Source organism: Ischnura elegans (genome assembly GCF_921293095.1).
Source record: "Ischnura elegans chromosome 13 unlocalized genomic scaffold, ioIscEleg1.1 SUPER_13_unloc_3, whole genome shotgun sequence".
In the NCBI taxonomy this organism is placed as follows: domain Eukaryota; kingdom Metazoa; phylum Arthropoda; class Insecta; order Odonata; family Coenagrionidae; genus Ischnura; species Ischnura elegans.
Genome location: NW_025791659.1, coordinates 6,905,806 through 6,930,855, shown reverse-complemented (window position 1 = coordinate 6,930,855; position 25,050 = coordinate 6,905,806). Strand labels below are relative to the sequence as shown.

At 40.0% G+C, this 25,050-nt stretch overlaps 1 protein-coding gene across 1 annotated transcript; it reads left to right on the top strand.

Annotated features, from left to right (window-relative positions):
- The first annotated feature begins 387 nt into the window (after positions 1-387).
- Positions 388-23,877, top strand: LOC124172982. The gene is made up of 3 exons (XM_046552513.1): positions 388-486; positions 12,761-13,711; positions 23,866-23,877. The coding sequence occupies exons 1-3, from the start codon at positions 388-390 to the stop codon at positions 23,875-23,877; spliced, it is 1,062 nt and encodes a 353-aa protein (XP_046408469.1).
- Positions 23,878-25,050: the final 1,173 nt, after the last annotated feature.

The following is a 25,050-nucleotide window of genomic DNA, read 5'->3' as shown; positions in this document are numbered from 1 at the left end:
TACCGTTTCGGAGCATCAGTAGTTGAGAGAATTTTTTTTTTTTTTTTTCGAAAAAAAACTCCATTGCTTACCACCTCTGTGCCGATCTCTTGGCGCGGAGGCGTATCCATTTCTTACCAAAGGCCAGTCTTCTGGCCCCTTCAAGAGCTGCACGCCAACAAACTATCCCGCCGCAATAGGGCAAGCTCGGGGGGCAAACGTAACTCGGCTCACTCCCGATTTTGGCGCCTTGCACATTTGTGGCACGTCCTGGTTGTCTCGGCCGCTACCCCGGGCTTTCTGAGCCGCTAGTATCGCTCATAGCACCGCCCGGGGGAAACGGCCGGGTCCACTCGTTTGGGTGATTTGCAAGCCCTCCCTGCCCTCGAAAACATCAAGAAGGCCGCCATGGCGGCCAATACCGACGTCGCGGGCTCCCTCTTGGAGTCTGAGGCGCCGTACGGTCCAGAGACGGCGAAGCTGATTGCCGATCTGGAAGCCATAACCGTAAGACTCTGAGAAAAGTCATCAAGGGCTGCTGGGGTCCTTAAGAGGATCATTCCCCGGATCACGAGATAGACCATCAAAGACGGGTCTTCCGCCAGCCGGCCTCCTTCAGACACCGAGGAGGCAACTGAATCTGCTTCCTCTCCTGCGCCGGTGGGTCACACTCTCTCGGCCAGCCAGGCAAATTCATCCGCTCCATGCAACAGCCTGGACGATTGTTCCCCGCTCATTCAAAGAGAGAAAAGAAACGTTCCGCGTAAAGTTTATCCATTAACGGCAATAACTCTAAATCCGACATCATCCCGACGCCAATTACAAATCAGTACTTCATTCTTTCCACCCCTCCCAGCCAAGATAGCGATCCTTCAGATCCGGCAACTTCTTCTTCATCAACTCAAAATGGTAAAACCACCAAAACAGGTTTGACCAAAAATTTCTCCATTTCGAGTTGCTGATGCGGCGAAATGGCCGGACATTCACAAGAAATTAAACTGTTTGCTCATCGCCGCCGATTTTGCATGCGTCCGGCACAAATTCAGCGATAGTTTAATGTAATAATATTGACGAATTTCACAAAACCAAAGCAGCTCTCAATGACCTAAAAATTCATTTCGCTACCTACCAGCTCGCCGAGAATAGGCGCCGAGAGTTTGCCCTGCGTGGAGTTTTTCCCTCGGTGGCGGACGAAAGAATATTAAAAAATTTACAGCAGGGGTTCCCAAACTTTTTTGTACCACACCCTTCCCCCCCCCCCCCCAGCCCCCCCCCCCCCCCCCCCGCTACACATATCAGCTTTCCATTTTTCAATACCCTATTTCCACGGTGCCGTACATACCAACTCCTACTTGTACAAGTACTTGTACTCGTACAAGTATGTGCCTACTTGATACGGTGAGTAGGTAGATTTTTTTGTTCACTGTTGAATGAGGCAACGCAGAATGGAAAGATTCAATTATTGTACGTATGATGAAATTTAAAACAAGTATCACATGAAAAACGAATATAATTACTGATACAATATTTAACATTGTAACACAGATACATTTTCAATTTAAGGAAGGTGAAAAACTAAGACGGTTTTGGAGTCGGAACAAGGGAAGGGGACGGTTTTGAGAACCTTGAACTCTTGTGTGTTTTGTAGTTTTAAAAACTGCAACCTTCTTTGATAAAGTTTACAACTTTATTGGAACTTAACAAAAACAATTATGAAAACTAAGAAAGACTTTATATCAAAGATCTGAGGATATTATTTTTGTAATTTTTTTATTTCATTTGTGTCTCTCGCCCCCCCTGGACTTTCTCCACGCCCCCCAGGGGGGCGCGCCCCCCAGTTTGGGAACCCCTGATTTACAGCATAAAGGCTTCCCTGTCCTTTCTGTCACAAGAATAACCTCAACACGACCTTCCCCAGCCCAGCGACAAAACGGCCGCACTGCCGTGGCAAGGAATAAAACTAATGTTTGTCACGTCGCTGCCGATCCGGCAATTAACGTTTCCCTTTTCATGGAAATCAAGTACGTCGCCGGACTTAATGTCACCATCAGTGATTACAAGTATACCTGCCCAGCCGCTGCAGTGTCATCGATGCCAAGGCTTCGGGCATTCCAAAAGCCATTGCACCTCACCACCAAGATGCCACAAATGCGGACAAAACCATTACTGGCGCGAATGCCTCAAGCCTGTATCCGAACCTGCGAAACGTGCTTCGTGTGAAGGCGCACACCCTGCCAATTACCGCGGTTTGCGCGAAACAAGGAAGCGAAGGCTGCCTTTCTTGCGCGCCCCAAACCTGCCGCTGAGTCTAATTCCGCACCTCCCCCACCTCCTCACGCACGTTCGTTCGCCGCCACTGTGAACCCAAGCCCCGAGTTTCCTTCTCTCCCTGCCCAACGTCAAACTTCTACTTCCCACATTCCCGCAGTCAATGATAACAGCGCTCCACTTACGTGGTTCACTGGAATCATTCTAACCCTTCCGCTCTCGCAACTGAGAATGAGAAGAAAACTTTCTTCTCAAAGAACTGGCGCATCTCCAGACCACACAATGAACGCACAGATCACGCACACTAACGAGCTTAAGGTCATCTCATGGATCTGCAACGGCATATTGAATAAAAAGAACACGAACTCTTACAATATGCCGTCGAAAACAACATCGTCATAACTCTTTGGCAAGAAACTCACTAGAAACCGCACCATTCTTTCTATTCACCACATTCCCATATTTACAGATTGGACTGCATGACCAGGGGCAGTGGAGTGTCAGTTCTTGTCAGTAAAAAACTCTCCCATTCCTTCCTGAACTCCCCCAATCCTGACGTCTTCGAAGCTCTTGGAGTCACAATCAACAATAAAGACGGTCCCGTAAATATTTACTCTGTTTATCACATGCTCTGCAAACGAATCAGCACCGAGTCTCTTGAACGCCTGTTCTCCAATAGTCCAAATGGACTATTTTTCGGCGACTGGAATTGTAAACATCCCAGTTGGAACAGCAATAAAACGAACGCGAACGGTAAAACTCTGTACTCATTCATTCGAAAAAAAGGATTTCGCTATTATCGCTCCTTTACAGCCATCTCATTACGCCCCACGCTCGTGCGACGTGATATATTTCGGTATTTTATTCAATCTTCCTTTTGTTTTCCATCCGTCAATTGTTTATTCATTCACTTCAGATCACATGCCATTATTAATTTCACTCACTCTTTCAAAATTAAATTCTCCGCCTCGTTCTCTTCTTGTTACCGACTGGAATAAATTCCTTTCTTTCCTTGAACAATCTCTCGAAAATCTAGTAGTAATTACCGATCCCTCCCCTGAAACAATCGAGACACAAACCGACTTAATTACATCTGCTCTCACCTCTGTTAAAGAGCGTTCCACCAAGTCCCTCCCTGCCAGAATAACTAAAGCGCTTAAATTCTCCGAGTACCTTTTGTCACTCATCAAGTGCCGCAACGCGGCACGTCGTGGTTTTCAATTATCCCGATTGAAATCTGACAAAACAATTTACAATAAACTGGCCAATTCTGTAAAATCATCCATTGCCAAACTGAGCCAGCAAAATTGGGAAAAACATATCAGCAAATTAACTTTTGATATTAAAACATCCGACAATTCTGACAATTCCCTCAATGATACCATTCCAATTTGGAAAACCATCAATGGTTTAAAAAACAAACAAAAAACTCGCATGCGCCGATCTCGACGGATCGCGGACTAATATTTGATCCGGCATTGAAAGTCGAAATCCAAGCTGGCCACTTGCAAAACGGCACTTCCCTTGATCTTTTCCGTTCCCCTAATGAATTTAAAGTCAATTGGTTTTATGATCGGCTCCCTGCAATTAATGATACTATTTTGATTTCCTCCCCTTCATCTGTTCGAACAATTCTTGCGGCCTCCCTGCCAAAAAAGCCCCCGGCCTGGATCAAATTAACAACATTCAGTTGCAATTTGCTAGCCGTTGCAATCAGTTTAATATCCTCCTCTCCGATCTATTCAATAATATCTATTCCCTCTCCCATTTCCCTTCGAAATGGAAACATGAAAAAGTCACATTGTTTCCGAAACCAGGGAAAGATCCTAAAATTCCGGGCAATTCTCGTCCAATATCTCTACCATCAAATTTATCGAAAGTCCTTGAATCCCTTTTTCTCTCACGTCTAGAATCCTTTGCCACGGAAAATAAATAAATTTGCCCCGACCAACTGTGGTTTTTGACGGGAAATGTCTGCCACTCACCAAATTCTGCGATTGATCGAGAAAATCAGCCATGGTTTCAATCGCGGATACACGACGGACGTGGTTTTTCTCGACGTCGCGCGTGCGTTTGATTGAGTGTGGCACAAGGGACTCCTTTATAAATTACATCAACTCAAATTCCCTCCCTCTGATAATCACTTCCTCGCCAACTACCTTCAAAATAGGAAATTCTTTGTCGCCGAACGCATGGTCAATTCTTCTCTCCGGCCTACGGAGGCCGGCGTTCCACAGGGCTCTTTGCTGAGTCCGCTGTTGTTCACACCTTACATCAACGACATGCCAAGTACACCTAAAACAACATTCAAAATAGGAAATTCTTTGTCGCCGAACGCATGGTCAATTCTTCTCTCCGGCCTACGGAGGCCGGCGTTCCACAGGGCTCTTTGCTGAGTCCGCTGCTGTTCACACCTTACGTCAACGACATGCCAAGTACACCTAAAACAACATTACACATCTACGCTGACGACACTGCAATCGCAGCTACGTCACGCACAGGAGACGCAATATGCGTAAACTCAACAAACATTTAAAATTCTTCACGCATGGACACAAACATGAAAATAGGAATAAACGCAAACAAAAGAACACATTTACACTTCTCACGACGACAGAAATACTCTCCACAAACAGTCCCACACATTAACCAACAAATGTTTCCAAGAGCTCCCACGCACAAATTTCTCGGCGTCATTCTTGGCAACAAATAAACCTTTACCCAGCATCTCAAATCCGTTACCTCTGAAGCCATCGGAGTGTGGCAGGCAATCTCTTGCCTCTGTTCTCCAACCTCTCCCCTTTCCCACCAGTCAAGAGCCTGATTATGTAAATCAATCGTCCGCCCAATAGTACTGCACGCATGCAAAATTTACGCGAAGGATAATAGTATCCGCAAAAAATGGAAATTTTCCAAAGAAAAGTCTATCTGCTGCCTTCTCCGTGTCAGCAAACTCATCCGTATTTCCAGCGTTCTCTCCGCTCACAATATTCCAACAATGTTTTTTCAATTTTTCAACAATAGGGTGGTTTCCTATTATTTTTTTATTGCCTAAATCGAAAGATTATTACTCCTGGAGTACTTATTTCACGCTTTTAGATTTTTAAATGACGATATCTATTTTTCGCGATCAAATGAAAAGTGAAAAATTTCAAGCGCGTGAAAACGCGACGCGTAAGTAGGAATGAGGGGAAAAGTCCGTACGACGCATTTCTGGTTCCCCCTCCAGCCTAGTAGGTTACCTTGATCGAGGCTCTGAGCGCTGATAGGACGCAGGATGCTAACGGGTAGCTGAGTACCTTCCTGTCTGGTAGCGCATGGCTTAAAAAAGGTTTATTAATACCTTATCAATCGAAGAAAACTTTCCGACCTTAGCCAGTTTTAATAGGTGATTATTAAGACATGTTTCCCTGAGCTCTGTGACTCGTCCATGCATTGGTAGCCTCTGACGATGCATAACTCCTATCCTCTCGTGTAGAAACTAGGTCCCTGTGACGTCACGTGGAGTGGAATCGCATGGGCGCCAATCTGGCCTTTTTCAAATGAGGATAAAATTTGACCCTTGCCATTCGTCTAAACCGGTATTTCAAAAACCAAATAATTTGTGTATTATGAATACACTAATGGTGGGTAACGAATCGCCATCAATGCCTTTTGTTTTCTTTGATGAAGGAAACTACCCTATTCCAACAACTTCGTTTCCACCCTTATAAATAATTTCAAGTCCAGGCACGAAAAACACACTTCTTACAGACATATGGGACAGAGGCCTTTTGTACACTTGTTACTTTCTCTTCATTTCCGTCTCTACCCCTTCACTCACACATCCGTCCCTTTTATACCCTCCCTAGGGTGTGTCGGCATGCTGAACTCAACAATCGATGCAAATTCCGGCTCATCGGAATTCGACAGTGCCCGCGAATAAAAAAACATAATGTACTTGTGCTCAAAGTGGGTATTGGCTCTCCGTTATAGTTTGCATAACAGAGAACTGTTTTATTCATGGATCCATTTGCAAAATTGGCTGCTCTGTTTATGTCGCTGTAGTTGATTTTTGCCTGAATCTCTCATCTTTGTCAAGACAAATGGTGAGAATTGGTTTCCGTGGTTTTGCTTGGCCTCTATAATTGCACGCAATTTGCTAGACGTTTTTGATGGAGTTCAACAAAAATTTCGTTGAAAAATCTGCTAGCAAATGACTATCTTGTTCATATGACTGATGTGTACTTTAAATCATTGCCTTTCAATTATTATTTCCATTCTTGACGTGTTTTCTCTGTGTTGATGAGATTTCTTCAATTTACATCCATTGACATGCTTAGAACACATGGAAGAAATTTATGAAAGTTTAACTCGCATGTTTATGTAATAATAATAATTTTTTCCATATAACTAGCTACTTTATCTCATAATGATTATATCATTGCTGTTGGAAAGGAGACTTTCTTTTATCTAGTCTTAGATATTTTAACATTTTTTGTTTGGAAATTGTCAAAAAATATATACATATGCACTTTTTTTTAAATCAAGAGTGAGTATCAATTGCGTAAAGCTTACAATAACATATATTGATGTATTTTATTGCATCAGATGGTTTTAAATTGCATTGTCCCGCGTTGTATTACTTGAAGTTTATTTCTGGATCATGTTTTTGCATTATGTATTTCTTGGTAGCTATTGTAGTTCTTATCTCCTTTAGGTAATAGCAGCCAGGCTGTTTTGAATTTTTTTAGCAACCGTTCTTGATTTTTTTTCTATTTTTATATTTAAATGTGCAATTTCATTAAAAATACATTTTAATAAAATAAAAATAAAATTAATTTTCTTCTTACACCAACCATATATATATATACATGCCTATATGCTGTTTTCACCCCCTAAATCTTTTCAATCCCAATCAAGTTTGTCTCTCTCGTGACCCCTATAGCCTTAAAACGTTATTTTTTTCGATCAGAAGCAGATGACATTAGTAGAAGTCCCTTGAAAAGCGATAAGTTTAGATACGGGGTTGTTTTCCCTAAATTAGGGGTTGCTCGTAAAAATGGAGGTGATAGAAAAAAATGGAGGTCATTTTCAGATTCAGAGACCCAAAATTAGCCAGAAACACCCTAAATCGTAGCTGGGCATTTTTTTAACTATTTTTTTGCAGAACAGTGTTATCAACCATAGTAGAAGGAAAGGGGAGCATTTGGGAGGAAACTTTTCAAGCACTTCTCGCCAGCAATGGAGATGAATCGTCCTTGTCTTATTGCTACTCAGCGAAAAGGTATAACGTATGATCAGTGCTGACTAGTATTTCTAATTCATATTTCAAATAATTATGTGATTTGGTTTTTGTATTTCAAATACACAACCTGAAAGTTGTAAGGATGTCGCTTGTCGTCTCGTGTCAGCTCAGTTTCGCTCTCCGGGTAACGGAAGAATTAGGACGCTGAGTCACGTTCGAGTGATGGGTCTAGTACCTGAAACTCACAACACCTTGCAACCTCTGGCTTGGGATCCGTCCTCGTGCATGTCTCTAAAACCCTACTCCTTGCATCCTCTCGCGTGGGAATTGGTCTCCGCGTGTTTCTCTAGCACTCTATGCCATTTAACGCGTTGCAGTGTCTTGGCGTGGGAAGGCGTAGGAGATGCATGGCCATGCGGCCTTTTTCCGGCCAACAAGAAGACGCCGAGAGGGTCACAAGACGGACGCGACACGGGAGGCAGCCTCTTGGAGGGAATACAGGGAAAGAGAGTCTTACGCCGTATGTCGGAGGGGAAGATTGTACCTTTGCTCTGTGAATTAAACATGTGGAACCAGACGTCTGACTTGTCATCTCATTCTGCCTTCTACGAACCTGGCCCTTCCTATTAAGCTTAGCGCTTGCAGTGTATATTTTATTTTGTATTTCAAAAATGTACAGAGTTTCGGTATTTTCCCATTCTAAAATAAAAAAATACATTTGTAAAATACTTTTGGAGTAGCTCTGATAACACTTCTGTAACATAATGATTCAAAGATTACTTCTTTTTAGTGATAATAGTTTTCTTCGTGTTTCCAACCATCCATAACTTGCCACGGAGATTATATTTTTTTAAGATTCTTTAGTTTCCATAGAAATGTATTTTATATTTTTAAATGTATTTAAATAGTAATTCGTAGTTTGATTTTCTGATCCCCAAGTCAAAGGTATTAGGTATTTTCCATTTAAAATACATTTGAAGCGGTATTTTGTAATTTTTGTAGCATTTTTCTCGTCATGCCTGTTAAAGATAAACCGCTGATGTGCTACAGATTACACATACCCTTGATAAAATATCAAGCATATCCTGAATCTTATGCCCTCAAGCCTGTCCTACAGATGTAGGAGTGTTGCATACTATAAGGATGACAACTCGTGGCTGGAAAATGCAGACCTGTTTGTTCATTCATTTTTTTTCAATTAAAATGTTAAACATAGAGCATATTTGACCCCTTAACACTGTGATGTGCACCCAGTACGCTTACTGATCTTCTTCATGCAAACATTTTTCTCATTGAGATGTTTTTTTATTTTCAATTTAAACAAAATCGGTTTTTTTTAAGGTGTTTAAATAGTAATTCATACTTTGTTTTGCTGACCCCCAAGTCAAAACTACTGGGTATTTTCCATTTAAAATATATTTGGAGTTGCATTTTGTATTTTTTGTGGCTTTTTTCTCGTTATGCCTGTAAAAAATAAACCGCTGATGTGCTACACATTACAAAAACCCTTAATAAAACATCAAGCATATCCTGAATCTTATGCACTCAAGCCTTTCCTACGAATACAGGAGTCTTGCATATCATAAGAATGACAACTAGTGGCTGTATGTCGGAAGGGGAAATTGTACCTTTGCTCTGTGAATTAAACATGTGGAACCAGACGTCTGACTTGTCATCTCATTCTGCCTTCTACGAACCTGGCCCTTCCTGTTAAGCTTAGCGCTTACAGTGTATATTTCATTTTGTACTTCAAATATCTACAGAGTTTCGGTACTTTCCCATTCTAAAATATAAAAAATATGTTTGTGAAAAACTCTTGGAGTAGCTCTGATAACACTTCTGTATCATTATGATTAAAAGATTACTTCTTTTTTGTAATAATAGTGTTCTTTATGTTTCCAACTATCCATAACTTGCCACGGAGGTTATATTTTTTAAGATTCTTTAGTTTCCATAGAAATGTATTATATATTTTAAAAGGTATTTAAATAGTAATTCGTAGTTTGATTTTCTGACCCCCAAGTCAAAGGTATTAGCATAGAGTAAGTATATATAGAGAGCTCACCACACATACAAAAATCGTATACGTTTTTGGTGTAGTTCTAGAGCGATTAACCAGATGTCACTAGAAGAATTTTGGCAATTTTTTTAATTTGCTCGTTCCACAAGTCTAAAAATATATTCTGAAAGCAGAAAGGGTTGCTACGTTAAGTGGAGACGTTAATTATTCGATTTTGTTTATAACAATTGTTATAAAAAATATTTTCTCGAATTTCGGCTAGTTACTTCACTTTTCCGAGGTTATAATCCTAATCCATTTTCCGGCAGACTGTTCTTAGTATAAAGTTGAAACTTGCAGGAAATGTTCATATCACATTTTTCTCCATACTAGTAAACTTTCATTTGTTCATAACTCAGTTTCAACGTTGTTATGTGTGTTTATATATCTTTCGGACGAAAAATCTAGAATTTTGCAGGGTAAAAATCAATCGCCTGCTAACTTTCGTATCTTACGATATAGGTCCATATATGCTGCGTATGAAATTTGGACAAAACTATAAATTTATTTTTGGTGAAAGAATTGTAACTTTATCTCAATTACAAGGGGAGTTATGCATTTTTAATGGCCGCACCTCGTCAGGCTTTCCCTACTGGCCTGGGTCTACGCAGAAAGCTCCCGCCTCCTAAAAGAGTTCGTTTTGCCATCAGATAGGTTGGCGAGGCGAGGGTTTTGTTTTGACGAGGAAGAGATTTTCCGTGAGGTAAGATCTTTTCGCTTCAAGAGACAATATAATTCTTATTGATGGTCATCGCATCGTTGAACGATCAACATATCGGATGAAATACATTTCGCGTAGTGTGCTTCAGAACTTCAAATAGGAAATACCTCACTTTGGTGAAGTGTAAATGCTATTTACAACACCAAGTGCCGGAATATTACAATAAAAAGGGAATGCGAGATTGGATCTCTACATTGAACAACAATGCACTGTTTGCCTTTCGCTAACGGTCATAGCCTCTTCACCACAGTTGGTTACTAAAGCTTAAAAGTATTTGGTAATGAATTCTTAAGCGCGCAGCTTCAAACAAACACAAAGAGGTATGGATCAGCAGTAGCATTTTTGGGAATAGGGGTGGTCGGTGACCTTGATTTGTTTGCTCGATAGCGGGATGAGTAATGGCCCATTCTGTTACCACGTCGAAAATGGAAAGGTTTCTTTCGGCTGTACCAGTTTTCTTCTTCAGGTCTTACGTACCTATGGGGCCGGGGATCATCTAATGCATGTTTTTGTCTTTCCTTGAGACCTTATTCTGATCAGAGTTGTGATAAGTGTCGTCTCGTCAATAACAAGACGCATTGTCGTTTGAGGAAAGTTTTGTTTTAAGCGTTAGCATTTAGTTGAGGTACTTAAAAGTAAAACAAATAGCGGCTGCAATTGGGCCCGGGTTCACTCATTGCTTAAATTCTTGCCTCATTATATGAATGAATCCCTTCTCCCAGGGGCCGAAAAACTAAATATCCAAAGATACATTTTACGCGGTGAGCATTTATATAGCAATATCGAATGGAGTATTTTTGGCATATTCCAATTGTAAGATGCTGCGGCACTAGAAAAATATGGCGATTCAAAACTATCCGCCCTCCCCTTTTTCGGAATTAAACCTCCTATTATGCAGTTTTGTGTATCGAAACTGCAAGCAAAATTTGCTTCGTAGGCCTCATGGGGAATCCTAATTCGTAGGCTAAAATATGTTATCGCGTTAGAATCTTGAGTTATCCATTCATTAATTGTTATAAAACATTTGATTCTATGTATATTAGATATTGATTGCTTTTCGTACACATTTTAACAGTCCAAGACCTATTTTTTTGTCTTTAATAACAAGTTATTCATTTAAATACAGATTTTCAACACTAATACAGGATTTGTTATAATCATGCAACATAAAGTAGGTTCGAAGATTTTCGCGGCGTTGATCAGATTATCTCTGCATTCTCCTCGGGTTTCCACCGCGTCCGTTGGCTTTCGTCGATACTGTTCTCGCCAAAAGGCAACGGACGCGGTGGAAACCCGAAGAGAAGGCAGAGATTATGCAACATAAAGTTTTAAGTCCAAACTTCGAACTGCAACCGACCTGTTGACGAGCCTTTGCGGAGGTACTTCCTCTGAATCGCTGAAATGTCATCTATCAATGATTTTCCCGAGGTGTAACCCTCATTTTCCTCCATTGTTGGGGACTTATGTCCCGACGAGTAAAATTTATAGAAGGTTAAAAAACTTCCATCTGATGTAAAAACATTTCGACGGAGTCGACGTACAAGTAGCCCTCCGGCGCGAGAATGTAGGAAAATAAAATTGTGCAATATATATAATTATATTACCTTTGCTAATCCAAGTACATCTCACCGTATGAAAGTTAATCACAACCAAGTTGTTACGGAGGCTTCCGCGGTTAGTTATATGGTGCTGGTTTTTCAGGTTTACACCGCGTTGATACATGTTTTGCGGACGACAGTTTCGGGCGCGTTCCAGCTCCCGTCTTCGGGTCCAAATGATTTGCAGATCTGTGATCCTTATTTATTTACAGCTAGTCAGACGGATGTTGATTTTTAATTCCATTGTTGGAAAAGCCGTTTGAAAGATGAGGATAAAGGATAGCCGTCTTCCCTATTGAAGTTCTTAGGGTGACTCGCTATTTCAATCGCCTCCCTTATCAGCCTAGGGAAATATTTATTTTCCCTGGCGATGATTTTCGATTCCTTGAATAGTATGACGTGCCCAGGTTCCGACCATGCATGCTCTGCAACCGCAGAAAGACGAAAATTTTTCTTTTCGGTTGCCTTCAGATGTTCATTTATTCTGCATTTGAGGGATCTAGATGTTTGCCCGATGTATGATAAACCACAGGAACACGTTACTTCATACACTCCTTCATAGATATCTGATGGATGACGATCTTTTTCACTCCGGAGGAGGTCAGAGGTCTTCTTCGAACTTATAAATCGCGTCAGAACGTCATGTTTGGCGAGAACTCTAGCAATTCTTTCCGACGTTCCAGCCACGTATGGCAAGAGACCATGTGCCTTTGCCTTTTGCTGGTCTTCCTTTGCAATGTCCAAGGCCACATCTCTTTTCTCTTCTTCCCTACGCGCGATTTTTTGAATCAGTACCCGATCGTAGCCATTTTCTTGGAGCGTGGTAAGGAGGTGTTGTTTCTCTCCAGCGAGCGAATCTGTATCCGATATGGAATATGCCCTATGATATAGAGTTTTTTTTTATATAGAGTAGAAGATTTGAGAAGCTGAGGAAGAAGAAATTCAAACTTCTGTCTTCTTTGGCTTTCCTCGAGAGATGCAGAGACTCGGATACGTTACCATCTTTTCTCAACATCAAGCATCCTATCCAGTCTAAGAAGGCGAAGAGAATTCTACGCCGTGCGAGCTTTGCTCTACTGAGAGAACGAGTGCAGTACACACGCAGTGCTCTCCACTTTTGTTCGACGGAACTCTACCACCTACACCTAGAGCTTAGCAGCAAATTGATACCAGAGGATTGGGAGACATTGGAGAGAATTACCTTCCAATCATCCTCCACTACCTTTACAGCAATGAGAGAGAAGCAATTAAAGAAGTTCGAAAATTTGGTGGAAAAACAACGTCCTTCACCCGAATCCAACTTCAATAAAACAGATCGTGTGGTTATAAATCTATCTCAGGTGAATCTTAGTGATTCTGCAACCTCCATACTATCCAAAGGACTTAACTTTGCCATAGCACCCAGAAGTATACCGAAGGAGGAAATAATCACTGGGGTAGAGAATGCTTTACGCAAGCTAAGGAAATCAGAGGCCGATGAAATCAGGGAAGAAGTCAGCCATATCATCAGGAAAGCGAGGCCTCCAAAACCCAATTTGACCAGGGCAGAGAGAGAGGCCGTCTGTGAACTCAGGAAAATCGATGATTCACTGATATTGCCAGCTGACAAAGGGAACGCAACTGTGATCATCTCTAAGGAGGACTACCGAAAGAAGGTTTGCGGTTTGCTAGACGACCCCACCTACAAAGAACTTAACTCAGATCCTACGGTAAAAATCCAGAGGAACATCAAGGACCTCATGAAGCATTCGTCAATACCCCAAGAGGAGAGGCGATCACTGATCCAGTCGGCTCCTAAACCTCCACGACTTTATGGCCTGCCTAAGATTCACAAGGATGGGATACCACTCCGGCCTATCGTAAGTGCTATTGATTCACCGACACATAAGCTTGCAAAGTATCTTGCCCATAGCCTTCGGCCATTCTCGGGCCTAACTGCAACCTATGTGAAGAACTCCTTCCATTTCATCAATATTATAAAGGAATATAAGATTACGGAAGAGGATCTCCTTGTTAGTTTTGACGTGGTATCTTTGTTCACCAAAATACCTATTGAAGATGCCATTGAAGTCATTAAGACTCTGACAGAAAAAGGCCTTCCGAAAGACATTCCGAAAATGGTGGAGTTTCGCCTTCGTAATTGCTATTTCTCTTGGGGAGGGAAATTATATGAACAAACGGAAGGGGCATCCATGGGTTCTCCTTTATCACCTGTCGTCGCAGATCTTTATATGGAAGAATTTGAACGAAAAGCCCTGGATTCTTTCCCTATGAAGCCGAAACTCTTCGTGAGATATGTTAACGACACCTTCGTCATATGGCCTCATGGGACAGATAAACTGAAAAGATTCCTTGAACATCTTAATAGCCAAAATAATTCCATCCAGTTCACTATGGAAATGGAAGAAAATAACCAACTTCCCTTTTTGGACGTTCTCGTCAAGAAGAAATCAGATGGCACATTGGGACATTCAGTCTATCGTAAGGAAACGCATACTGATCGCTATTTGAATGGCAAATCACACCATCATCCCAGGCAAAAAGCATCAGTTATTATAACTCTATATCATAGGGCATATTCCATATCGGATACAGATTCGCTCGCTGGAGAGAAACCTCCTTACCACGCTCCAAGAAAATGGCTACGATCGGGTACTGATTCAAAAAATCGCGCGTAGGGAAGAAGAGAAAAGAGATGTGGCCTTGGACATTGCAAAGGAAGACCAGCAAAAGGCAAAGGCACATGGTCTCTTGCCATACGTGGCTGGAACGTCGGAAAGAATTGCTAGAGTTCTCGCCAAACATGACGTTCTGACGCGATTTATAAGTTCGAAGAAGACCTCTGACCTCCTCCGGAGTGAAAAAGATCGTCATCCATCAGATATCTATGAAGGAGTGTATGAAGTAACGTGTTCCTGTGGTTTATCATACATCGGGCAAACATCCAGATCCCTCAAATGCAGAATAAATGAACATCTGAAGGCAACCGAAAAGAAAAATTTTCGTCTTTCTGCGGTTGCAGAGCATGCATGGTCGGAACCTGGGCACGTCATACTATTCAAGGAATCGAAAATCATCGCCAGGGAAAATAAATATTTCCCTAGGCTGATAAGGGAGGCGATTGAAATAGCGAGTCACCCTAAGAACTTCAATAGGGAAGACGGCTATCCTTTATCCTCATCTTTCAAACGGCTTTTCCAACAATGGAATTAAAAATCAACATCCGTCTGACTAGCTGTAAATAAATAAGGATCACAGATCTGCAAATCATTTGGACCCGAAGACGGGAGCTGGAACGCGCCCGAAACTGTCGTCCGCAAAACATGTATCAACGCGGTGTAAACCCGAAAAACCAGCACCACACAACCAAGTTGATTTTGATCAATCAATTAGAAGGTAAACGAAGAATATTTTATTATTTCCAAAGCAGAAAAAAGGAACAGTGTGCTAATCCGTAATAAGGTCTCATGCATCGCCAAATGTGATGATGTGTTGGAGGATACCTCATTCGTGATTCTCTCCCGTGATCCAACGGATAGATTCCAAAAAAAGTGTTAAAAAATCTTAATCTTCCTGCTGTAATTTTTTAAATTAGCCCCTAAATTAAATATCATCTTTAGGCAATGGCCTGATTTTTCACGAAAATATAATATTAATAGCCCCATCATTTTGCCACACAAACTTCAACACCTCATACGTCACCATCCAACTCCAAGCTAGTTTCATTTGACGTAAAAAATCTATTTACTTCTGTACCTGTACAAACAACTTTGTTACTTATTGAGAGACCACAGTATTAAAATCAGTGTGTCTTGTGAACTTCATTGTCTAATGGAACAGCTTGCCAGCCAAAATTATTTTTTGTACAATAAGAATATTTATCACCAAACAGACGACCTTGCGATGTGGTATTCCCTTTCACCTGTAATAGCCGAAATATTTACGGACAATTCAAAACGCCAATTATTTGATTCGGGAATTCTATCTCATATAACATCTTCTGGTACCGCTTTGTTGACTACATCATTTGCCGCTGGACCGGAATTGTCAGACAATTAGATAATTTTCTGAATCTTTTAAATCCTCGACATCCTAATATTACCTTCGTAGTAGAAATAGAATCCAAAAAGCACATAAACTTTCTCGATCTCTCCATATCCATAGTTGATGACAAACATGAATTTGGTTTATACAGAACCCCTTGTTATGGTGATACAATCATTCCGAGTTACTGATGCCATCCAACCTCCCAAAAGTTATCCTCCTTTCATTCTATGTTACATAGATTGGTCAATCTACCTTTAAATGCAGTCAACTTCAATTGTGAACTTTCCACAATGAAATCAATTGCAATTTCAAATGGCTACAGCTTTAATACTTAAACTAAAATCCTTCAGAGAAAGTTGAAAACGCGAGCTATTTCACAGCTTTGCTCCCTTCCCCCATCACTGAGAATTCTAAAAATTGGTGCCGGTCATTTTTTGTGGGAGACCTTTCCAACAGGCTTGCAAACAAATTCCCCAAAAATAAATTCAATGTTTCTTTTTACAACCCTTGCACTCTCGGTGAAGCTCTGTGTCGTAACAAAGACAAAATAGAACCCATCCATCAATCCGGCATTGCCACTTGAGCATGGCAATTGTGAATCATGCCACTTGACTTTCATTGGTCGAACAGGCAGAAGTTTTATTATGAGAATGAAAGAACATAGAAGGTGCAGGAAACTGGGATGAAACGTCACTTATCGCCAAACATTTGGTACAGACTTTTCATTCTTGTCATTTTCAACCAGAATTTTCTCCACCCCTTCAGTAACGGCGCAAGGCTTGATGTTTTAGAGCAGTTTGAAATAGTACAAATTTATACAAATACTCTTATTAGATATTAGATGTTCCCGTGGACATACCCCGTTAAGACGGTCTAAGGCTCCGCTACGCGGTGTCATAAAACGTCCGTTTTCGCAGTAAAATCCTGGGGGTGAGGGATCGGATAGTAAAGAAGGATAGGGCAGGTTCTAAATTTTCATCCAATAGGATGAAACCAACCATTCACTGGGCCCTTGACAAAAAAGCATCGCCAAGCGCTGACACAGAGGCCACATAGGTTAAGCCGGTGTCCCACGGTCAAATTTGCATCAAAATAATTGTCCAAAAATTTTGATGCAAATTGCAAATATTTTGATGCAACTGGACGGGGGTGCCCCACGATGCATATCATTTGGACGAAAAGGAAAAGGAAAAAGACGATATTTATGTAAACAAATTTGGAAGCTTATGGAAGTGAAGGATTCTGTCTTTTTTAGCAGGCGACATTGTCTGAACAGGCCTCTTGAACATTAAAGAGGCGAAAAAAAGAAAGCAGAAAGAATGCTGAACTTGGCTGGAAAGGGGGTATGAAAGCGTTGGAATAAGCTTGCTAAACATGATGGAGAAGGAGTTGGTCGCCGATGTTCCCGTATATTATCGATAATAACTGACGATAAGTGAGGATATTTGCATGTCCCTTAACCCCTCAACGCCGTCATGCGTACCCAGTACGCGCCCTTTAAATTTCGTATGCCGCCGTCATGCGTACCCAGTACGCCTCCTGACCTACTGTATATAATATTTTTTCTACGCGAGATATTGCATGTTAAATTAAAACTAATTACTCTATCATTTGAAGAAATGTTTTTCCTCTCCAATAAAATATTCATAACGGCTTTATACCTTCAAGATGTTTTTAAAATGCTTCGATAAAATTCCGTTTTAAACCAGCGCGTTGACGACTGCGGTCCAAAAACTCAACGCCTTCCTTCGACTGTTCTATCATGAAAAAATCCGCCTATTCTGCTTGAGAGACGTCAAGAAGGGTCAGCTACTTTAGCTTGAGATATGGTATCTTCTAAGCTGAATGCCTTCTCTCCGTCTTCTCCTTGTTTGTCGTCACCTCGAGCCCCAAGTGTTTTTGGCCCGCCTCGTTAGTCCTTAGCGTTCTAGGCGAAGGGGCCATATGCTTCGCTCTGCATTTATTTTTTTTATATTTTTTTCTGGACAGTAATCAACGAAGATAAGATTCCATCTAAACAGTCAGCATATACCAGGGCCCCTTCGAGATATTTTCTCGTCTCTTGAGGGAGCTTCTAAACCACGAGATTCAGTCCACTAGAGTCATTCATACTGTGTGGTGTTCTTTCAGGCAGTGTGTTGAAATTCTCATCAAGTGTACTTCCTGTGAGTGGTATTTTTTTATAATTGAGGATCCTACGAAATGGGAATAGTATTGAAAGGCAGAATAGAGACTCGGAAGTCTGTTTGTGTGTTAGGTTATAGTAAATTCATTGGTGGGGTGAATTTCAAAGAACCTGTTATTGCATTCGTAACTAATGGAAAGAAAACGCCATTACAAGTGGTGTATGAAGTTATTTAGGAGACTATTGAATGCGGAAATCCTAAATTCATATGTTGATCATAGGAAAAACACGTATAAAAATTTGACTTATCATTTCGCGTGCCATTGGTCGAGGTAATATTTTTGAAATATCCAACGTCATACGAACTGTTTGGACATGGCCTTCCCTCATTACACAATTTAGTACCAAGACTCAAAGAAATACATTTCCTAAAGACAATTCCTCAGCTGGGAAGAAATCAAAGTCTCAAAGGAGGTGTGCAGTTTGCGCCTCATATGGGAAATGAAGAGACTGCGTGTAGTGGTGTGAAAAATGTGCAGTGGGATTATGTTTGGATTGCTTCAAATCATGTCACACAAAGCAGATTTTCTAAGGTAAATCATTTGATTATCCACATATTGACGTTTGAAACATTAGCACGTGTTTACCTGAATGAAATGATACGGTAATAATGGAACAAAGTCAGAGAAGTGGGCGGAGTGGTAAATTTTTAAGCAGGCGAAACGGGTAATCCTATCGAAAATATCCGATCTGTTATGGCATTTTCAACCCCAAATAACTAAATTACATCATGTAATTGCATTTTTTTAATGCAGGGAATGATAGAGATTTCGCAGCTTATTCGAAACCAAACTAAAATCTTTCGAAATTGAAAATTTATTCATTAGTTCATAAAAGGAGATACGTAAAACAATAAATATTTTTTCAAATCGCTCGAAAAATTATGATATTGTAGCACATTATATCACGCAAGTTTGCTAAAATTTTCAATGATACTGATTGTATATTATGAAAGATATAAATTATTGAATGATACTATGCCAAAAAGGCGAAGTCATTTAAATCTCATCCGGCCGCTGAGATGGGATTTAATTAAATGACCGCCGCGCTTGAGGGGTTAATAGCAAGGCTGAGGGCAGAATAAAACGGCAGGATATAAACGTGAGGCAGTTTATTCCCGCGGTGAAAATATTATTAATAATTAGATGGATATTGTGGTTGAGAAGATGTTATGAATAGTGCTGTAAACGTGCATTTAAATCAAATTTTTCCTCTCCTAATCTAGCAGTTGCTAAAGACCAATTTTTGCTCATTTTTACTTTTAGGACCACACCAGGCGATGAAATAGACGATCACGAACGTCTATATATATATATATATATATAAATAATTTAAGTTAATGTCAATACACACAGAGACACAAAAAAGAAACACTCACATTGGATAAATAAACTTGAAGCTATCGAAGCACTTCCGGCTTCGCCGGAAGCAAGCCGGAAGTGCTTCGATAGCTTCAAGTTTATTTATCCAATGTGAGTGTTTCTTTTTTGTGTCTCTGTGTGTATTGACATTAACTTAAATTATTTATATTACGTGCCACGTGCATTTCGGATTTTCCAATACATTGTGTATATATATATATATATATATATATATATATATATATATATATATATATATATATATATATATATATATATATATATATATATATATTCGGAATAATGTTTTGTGAATTCACTTCGCGGTATGGTGACATTATAAATTCAAAACTAAACCATTTAGTATTCAATACAGTACTAATGAAAAAACTCAACCGGTTTCGATATTTTCAGGTATTTATCTAGAGGTTTACGATAACGCTAATGACCTGAAAAGAAGGAAACCGGTTGGGTTTTTAATGCATACTGTGTGGAATACAGCAAAGTTTGCTAATGAGCATTTTAATTAATAAAATATATATTATGGACACAAAAATAAACTTTGTTGTATTCCACACAGTATGCATTAAAAACCCAACCGGTTTCCTTCTTTTCAGGTCTTTAGCGTTAATTGTATTGTATTCGATCGCTTCTCAGAACGACTTCAATCGCGTTTTGGTAATCTATTGAAGTAAATACGATAGGCTGCATGCTCTGCTAATGGGAAAATCCACTACTGGCTTTCCTTTTTTTCAATCCGAAGTGGCAAGAGACCCGTTTCCCGAACACATGCCGGACCTTAGGGACGTGGGAAGTGGTCCTTAGTCGGGACCTTTTGTTATCTTAACTTGGTGCACCACCCAACTTGAGTTTATTGCTTTCCTAGGGGCAGTCTGACCTGCAATTGAAGCTACACGTGTTAATAGATGAGGTCTTTACCCTCCACCCGCCTCCTTTTGGACGGGTTGTATTGCAGGTCCGCCGCTAACATGCATTTTCGCACAAAATCTAAACATTTCACATTCTCTTTACGGGGTCCAACCCTACCCCTACAAGTTATCTGGGGGAATGGCCACATTTCCATGGCTCTTCTTTTTAACTCCGTCCTAATAGCGGTCCAAACATTTTGGTACCCTTCAGTTTCTCCTTTTCTGTCGATGTGAACGCATACCCATTACTAATTGAGAAGTCCTATTTTGGCCACAGTTTTTGTGTTTAACAGTGATCTCACAAAGAAGTTATAGTGATGTGATAACTAAAAAAATGTGATTCAGTAATTTATTAGTTCCTGACAACCACATAAATAAGGATTATTGAGTAGGTATACTATGTTGCATTTATTTCCGTTTCTAGTTTCCGTTTTTTTAAATTGGTCTGAGACGAGGCAAGCACTATTTTTCATATTTTCCCTTCTATTTTATATTTAAACTTTGTAGAAAGAGGACTGCTGTGTAGCTTTTTACAAACCTGTGTAATTATTGTTGACTCTCAAAAATTTCATGGGCATTTACGCGGCGAGAACTGCACGGAAAAATGCTGGAGGAAAAAAAACTATAGTTGCTCGAAAAAGGAATTTGAATGCATATCTAGGGGGTTGTTTCAGATTACACGGAGATGAAAGGCAAAACTTGAGCTTATTAATTTTTTGAACATGAAATTTTTTTATTCCGACGAGAGAAGATGGCGAGCTAGTTCACGATCAATCTCTTTTTTTTAGAGGAATGGCAACTGGTTGAACAAAATTGTTGATTTCCCTGATGTATTTCGCAACCTTCCAAGCACCTCGGGTTCGTAATTTCCTAGTATTTTAATGGTGACATGGGGTCCCCTGGGATATTGTTCTAGTAGTCTCATTTTTTAACAGGTACATCCGATATACAAAGGGGTAGGCCAAGTAAACAATTCACTGACGTTACTACGCGCTCCAAAATTAGGAAAACGAAGCTGCTTGAAGTCAAGTAATTTGCAGGAGTAGAAGAAGAATTAATCTTTCAATTCTCAACAATTTTGAGATCTCTGTCTTGCGGATTATTGATTGATCCGGTAAAATTTAAGAAGTTCTGCTTAGATACAGCGTAAAATTTTTTGAGACATTATGGATGGTTTTACATGCCACCCACGGAGCACAAAGTGCATACATGGTGCAGATGTAATCGAGTCGGCTCTTCTTCCTATTGAAGAACTATCGGAGGAGGCCCAGGAATCTCGCAATAAAGATATTAGAAAATACCGCGAGCATTACGCGAGAAAAATATCTCGAATTCATACGAATGAGGATATTTTCCGGTGACTGATCCTGACATCGAACCCTTTTATTAGCACATTAGGAACTGACTGAACAAATGTCGGGGCCTTAAAGATCTTTCGCAGGAGGTTCGTGATCTCTTGGTCTTGCTAGAGTCTCAAAATTCTGCGAGCGAATGCGAAGAGAGGGATGGGTGGGATTGGGAAGAATCTGATGATGAATAATTATAATACATAATCCGTAAAGTTATAAATCATTAACCATGCTTATATGAGAATAAAAGAGTCACTTAAATACTATTTTGACATTTATTTAAAAATTACTTTAGTCCATACAGAAGAACCTCACGAAATCTGGAAATCGCACCTCTTTAACGTAAGTCAATGAACCCAACAACCCTCTTGTTAGCCTTTTTTGTTTATTGACTAATTTTAAAGATCATTAACTCATACTTCATAACTACTTATCATTTATTTTCATGTTTTATCATGATTTGCGTTCGTCTATGCAGTTAGCGTTACGATTTGCCATATAATAAGTTAAAGTTCCAGGTATCGCCTAAAATAATATTTTTTCGTGAAAATAAATGCAGAAATGAAAGTAGCATGCCAAAATACGTGTAGAGTGCAATTTTCAAAGACATCCAACGAAAATCTGATTTTTGTCCAACTTTTTCGCGATCCTGGCCACTGAGCGCCGCCTCTCCTTCTCCTCTGCTCTCTAAGGCCGATGTAAACATCATCTTCCTCTCCTTCGATGCTAGGGGGACTGACAGAGTTGGAAGAGGGGGAGCGGGAAGGAAAGGGGATAGGCGAGGTGACCTTGAAGAAAAAGACCCTCTCGCCTCTGGCTAGCTACTATCGTGCCATCTTCCTGCTTTTTGAGAATTAAACCTGTCGATACGATTTCCTCCTATGCCGTGAGCCCTCTATAATATACTTACTCTATGGTATTAGGTATTTTCCATTTAAAATACATTTGAAGCGGTATTTTGTAATTTTTGTAGCATTTTTCTCGTCATGCCTGTTAAAGATAAACCGCTGATGTGCTACAGATTACACATACCCTTGATAAAATATCAAGCATATCCTGAATCTTATGCCCTCAAGCCTGTCCTACAGATGTAGGAGTGTTGCATACTATAAGGATGACAACTCGTGGCTGGAAAATGCAGACCTGTTTGTTCATTCATTTTTTTTCAATTAAAATGTTAAACATAGAGCATATTTGACCCCTCAACACTGTGATGTGCACCCAGTACGCTTGCTAATCTTCTTCATGCAAAAATTTTTCTCATTGAGATATTTTATTTTGAATTTTAACAAATTATTCTGTTTTTTGAAGGAAAATTTTTTTCCAATAAATTTTCATTGTGATTTTATTTATAAAAATTTTCTTTTGTAATTTTCCATGACTTTTGGTTTCACACTGGTGAGTTGGCGAATTTTGTCTAAAAAGTAAACGCCTTCGTTCAACTGTAGTGTCTTGAAAACTGCTGCCTACACTGCTAGTGAGACGTCAAAAGTGCCAACCCCTTAAGCATCAGATAAGATGTCTTTCTTATTAGCTCACTGCCCTCTCTTTGTCTTTCGCTTGTGTGTCATTACCTTGAGACACAATATATACATGCAGCTAATAAACCACATGCACCTTAACAACTCTTTTTCTAAGACCGTGGCTAACACAGAAGAATATAAAACAAGTGAACTCATTCAATTGAAAAGTATAGAATATATCTTATACAATGGGAATACGGAGAACAACCCTTTTCCAAAAGTTATTTAAGATACAAAGGATATGCTAATATTTACTTAAGTGAACAAAATTAATTAATCCAAATTGAAGATAATACTATAACTACGAATTATACTATATGAAAACTGTTGTGAATGTAAAATATTTAATAGTAAGCACATTGTTTTAAGGATACAAAATTCTATTTAATGTACAATAATTACAATAATTGAGCTATTACAGATGTAGATAGGGTCAATGAAATAAGCATGAAACCCATTGATGCCGACAAAGAACTTCACATTGCATTCTGGTACTAAGAGACACAGGAAAGTTACAGGGAGGCTATGCTAACAATTGGGGACTACCATCGCATCGTGACATGCTGATGACTACCCAGTTTCACGAAGAGTTGACCATAATTTTGTTTTCATTTTCCAGACCACTCTGTGAAAATTTTTTGCTGCCCCACCACTACAAAGCTCCCTTTTTAAGAGACAGGAGGTCGCATAGACACTCATTCAAAATGAACTATCCAATGGTCAAACCCAAAATTGTATTTGATCTAGCTCATCAATTAATTACACACGGATTCCATGAAAATTTTCCGTGGGGATTCCATGTGGAAAATTTACATGGATTACGCATGGATTCCATGCGGATTCCATATGGAATCCATGGAATTTAGAGGCCTTTTGCCAGTACTTACCATGGAATATCCATATGGAATCCACGGTATTTCCATCATGGAATTTCCATGGATTACAGTTGGAATCCGTATGGTTTCCACTGTGTGCATTCTGGGATAGCAGGTGAAGTTTTCACGGGTTTCGCACCGGGTCAGGTCCTCCATTTCTCCTTCCAACGTTTCGATGGACAACTCGCCCATCGTCTTCAGGGATTCAGGAATCCAATACCAATCCTCAAAGTCTCGGGGTATGTATACAGTTTTCTGTGGGTGAGGGAGGTTCAGCGTCTCCTGATTGGCTGCCAGTCTCCTCGCATTTTTAAGAGGTGGTCCCTTATGTGACTTAAATTATAGCCGCAGTCTCTGTTGATGTTATTGCTTTTTTTCGAATCTGAATGGATTCTGTCTGGGATAGTTTGCAGATGTCTGGTCAGTCCAACCGCTTCCTGTTAGGTAAGTAGCTGCCATATTTGATGACGGAGGCCTGGGATCACTGGACTGGAGTGTTGGTAGAGCTGACTGATCATGACGAGGTCTTCCTAGCTGATGTGGGAGCATGGTCATACCTAGAATCAAAACTGGGTGTGGGGGGGAAAAACTAGCTGCGGACGTTCAAGTTGTAACTTTTTTGCATACGAAAGGTTAATGAAACCAAAATTTTAAGGAAATTACGGAAAGGATTTATTATTTTTTATAATCATTTGCCTGAAAAATCAAAATGATTTAAAAATTTAAACTAATTTGTCTTTTTTTCCTTAAAAATTCAATGAAACCAAAGTTGTCAAGGTAATTATGGCAGCAATTTATTAGTTTTTTACAATTATTTGTATGAAAAAATAATGATTTTTATTTTAGTTCCACCTATTATGCTATCATCGTTTTCCTTCAGAAGAAAAATTAGTTCATAACTTTTGTTTTTGACTTAATGTAAGGGTGTC

What these genes read in the sequence shown, in the direction of transcription:
- LOC124172982 (XM_046552513.1), top strand. Translation starts at nt 388, where the DNA reads ATGGCGGCCAATACCGACGTCGCGGGCTCCCTCTTGGAGTCTGAGGCG. An exon ending in CCGATCTGGAAGCCATAACC is followed by an intron (nt 487 to 12,760) that starts GTAAGACTCTGA and finishes TTTTTTATATAG; the next exon opens with AGTAGAAGATTTGAGAAGCT.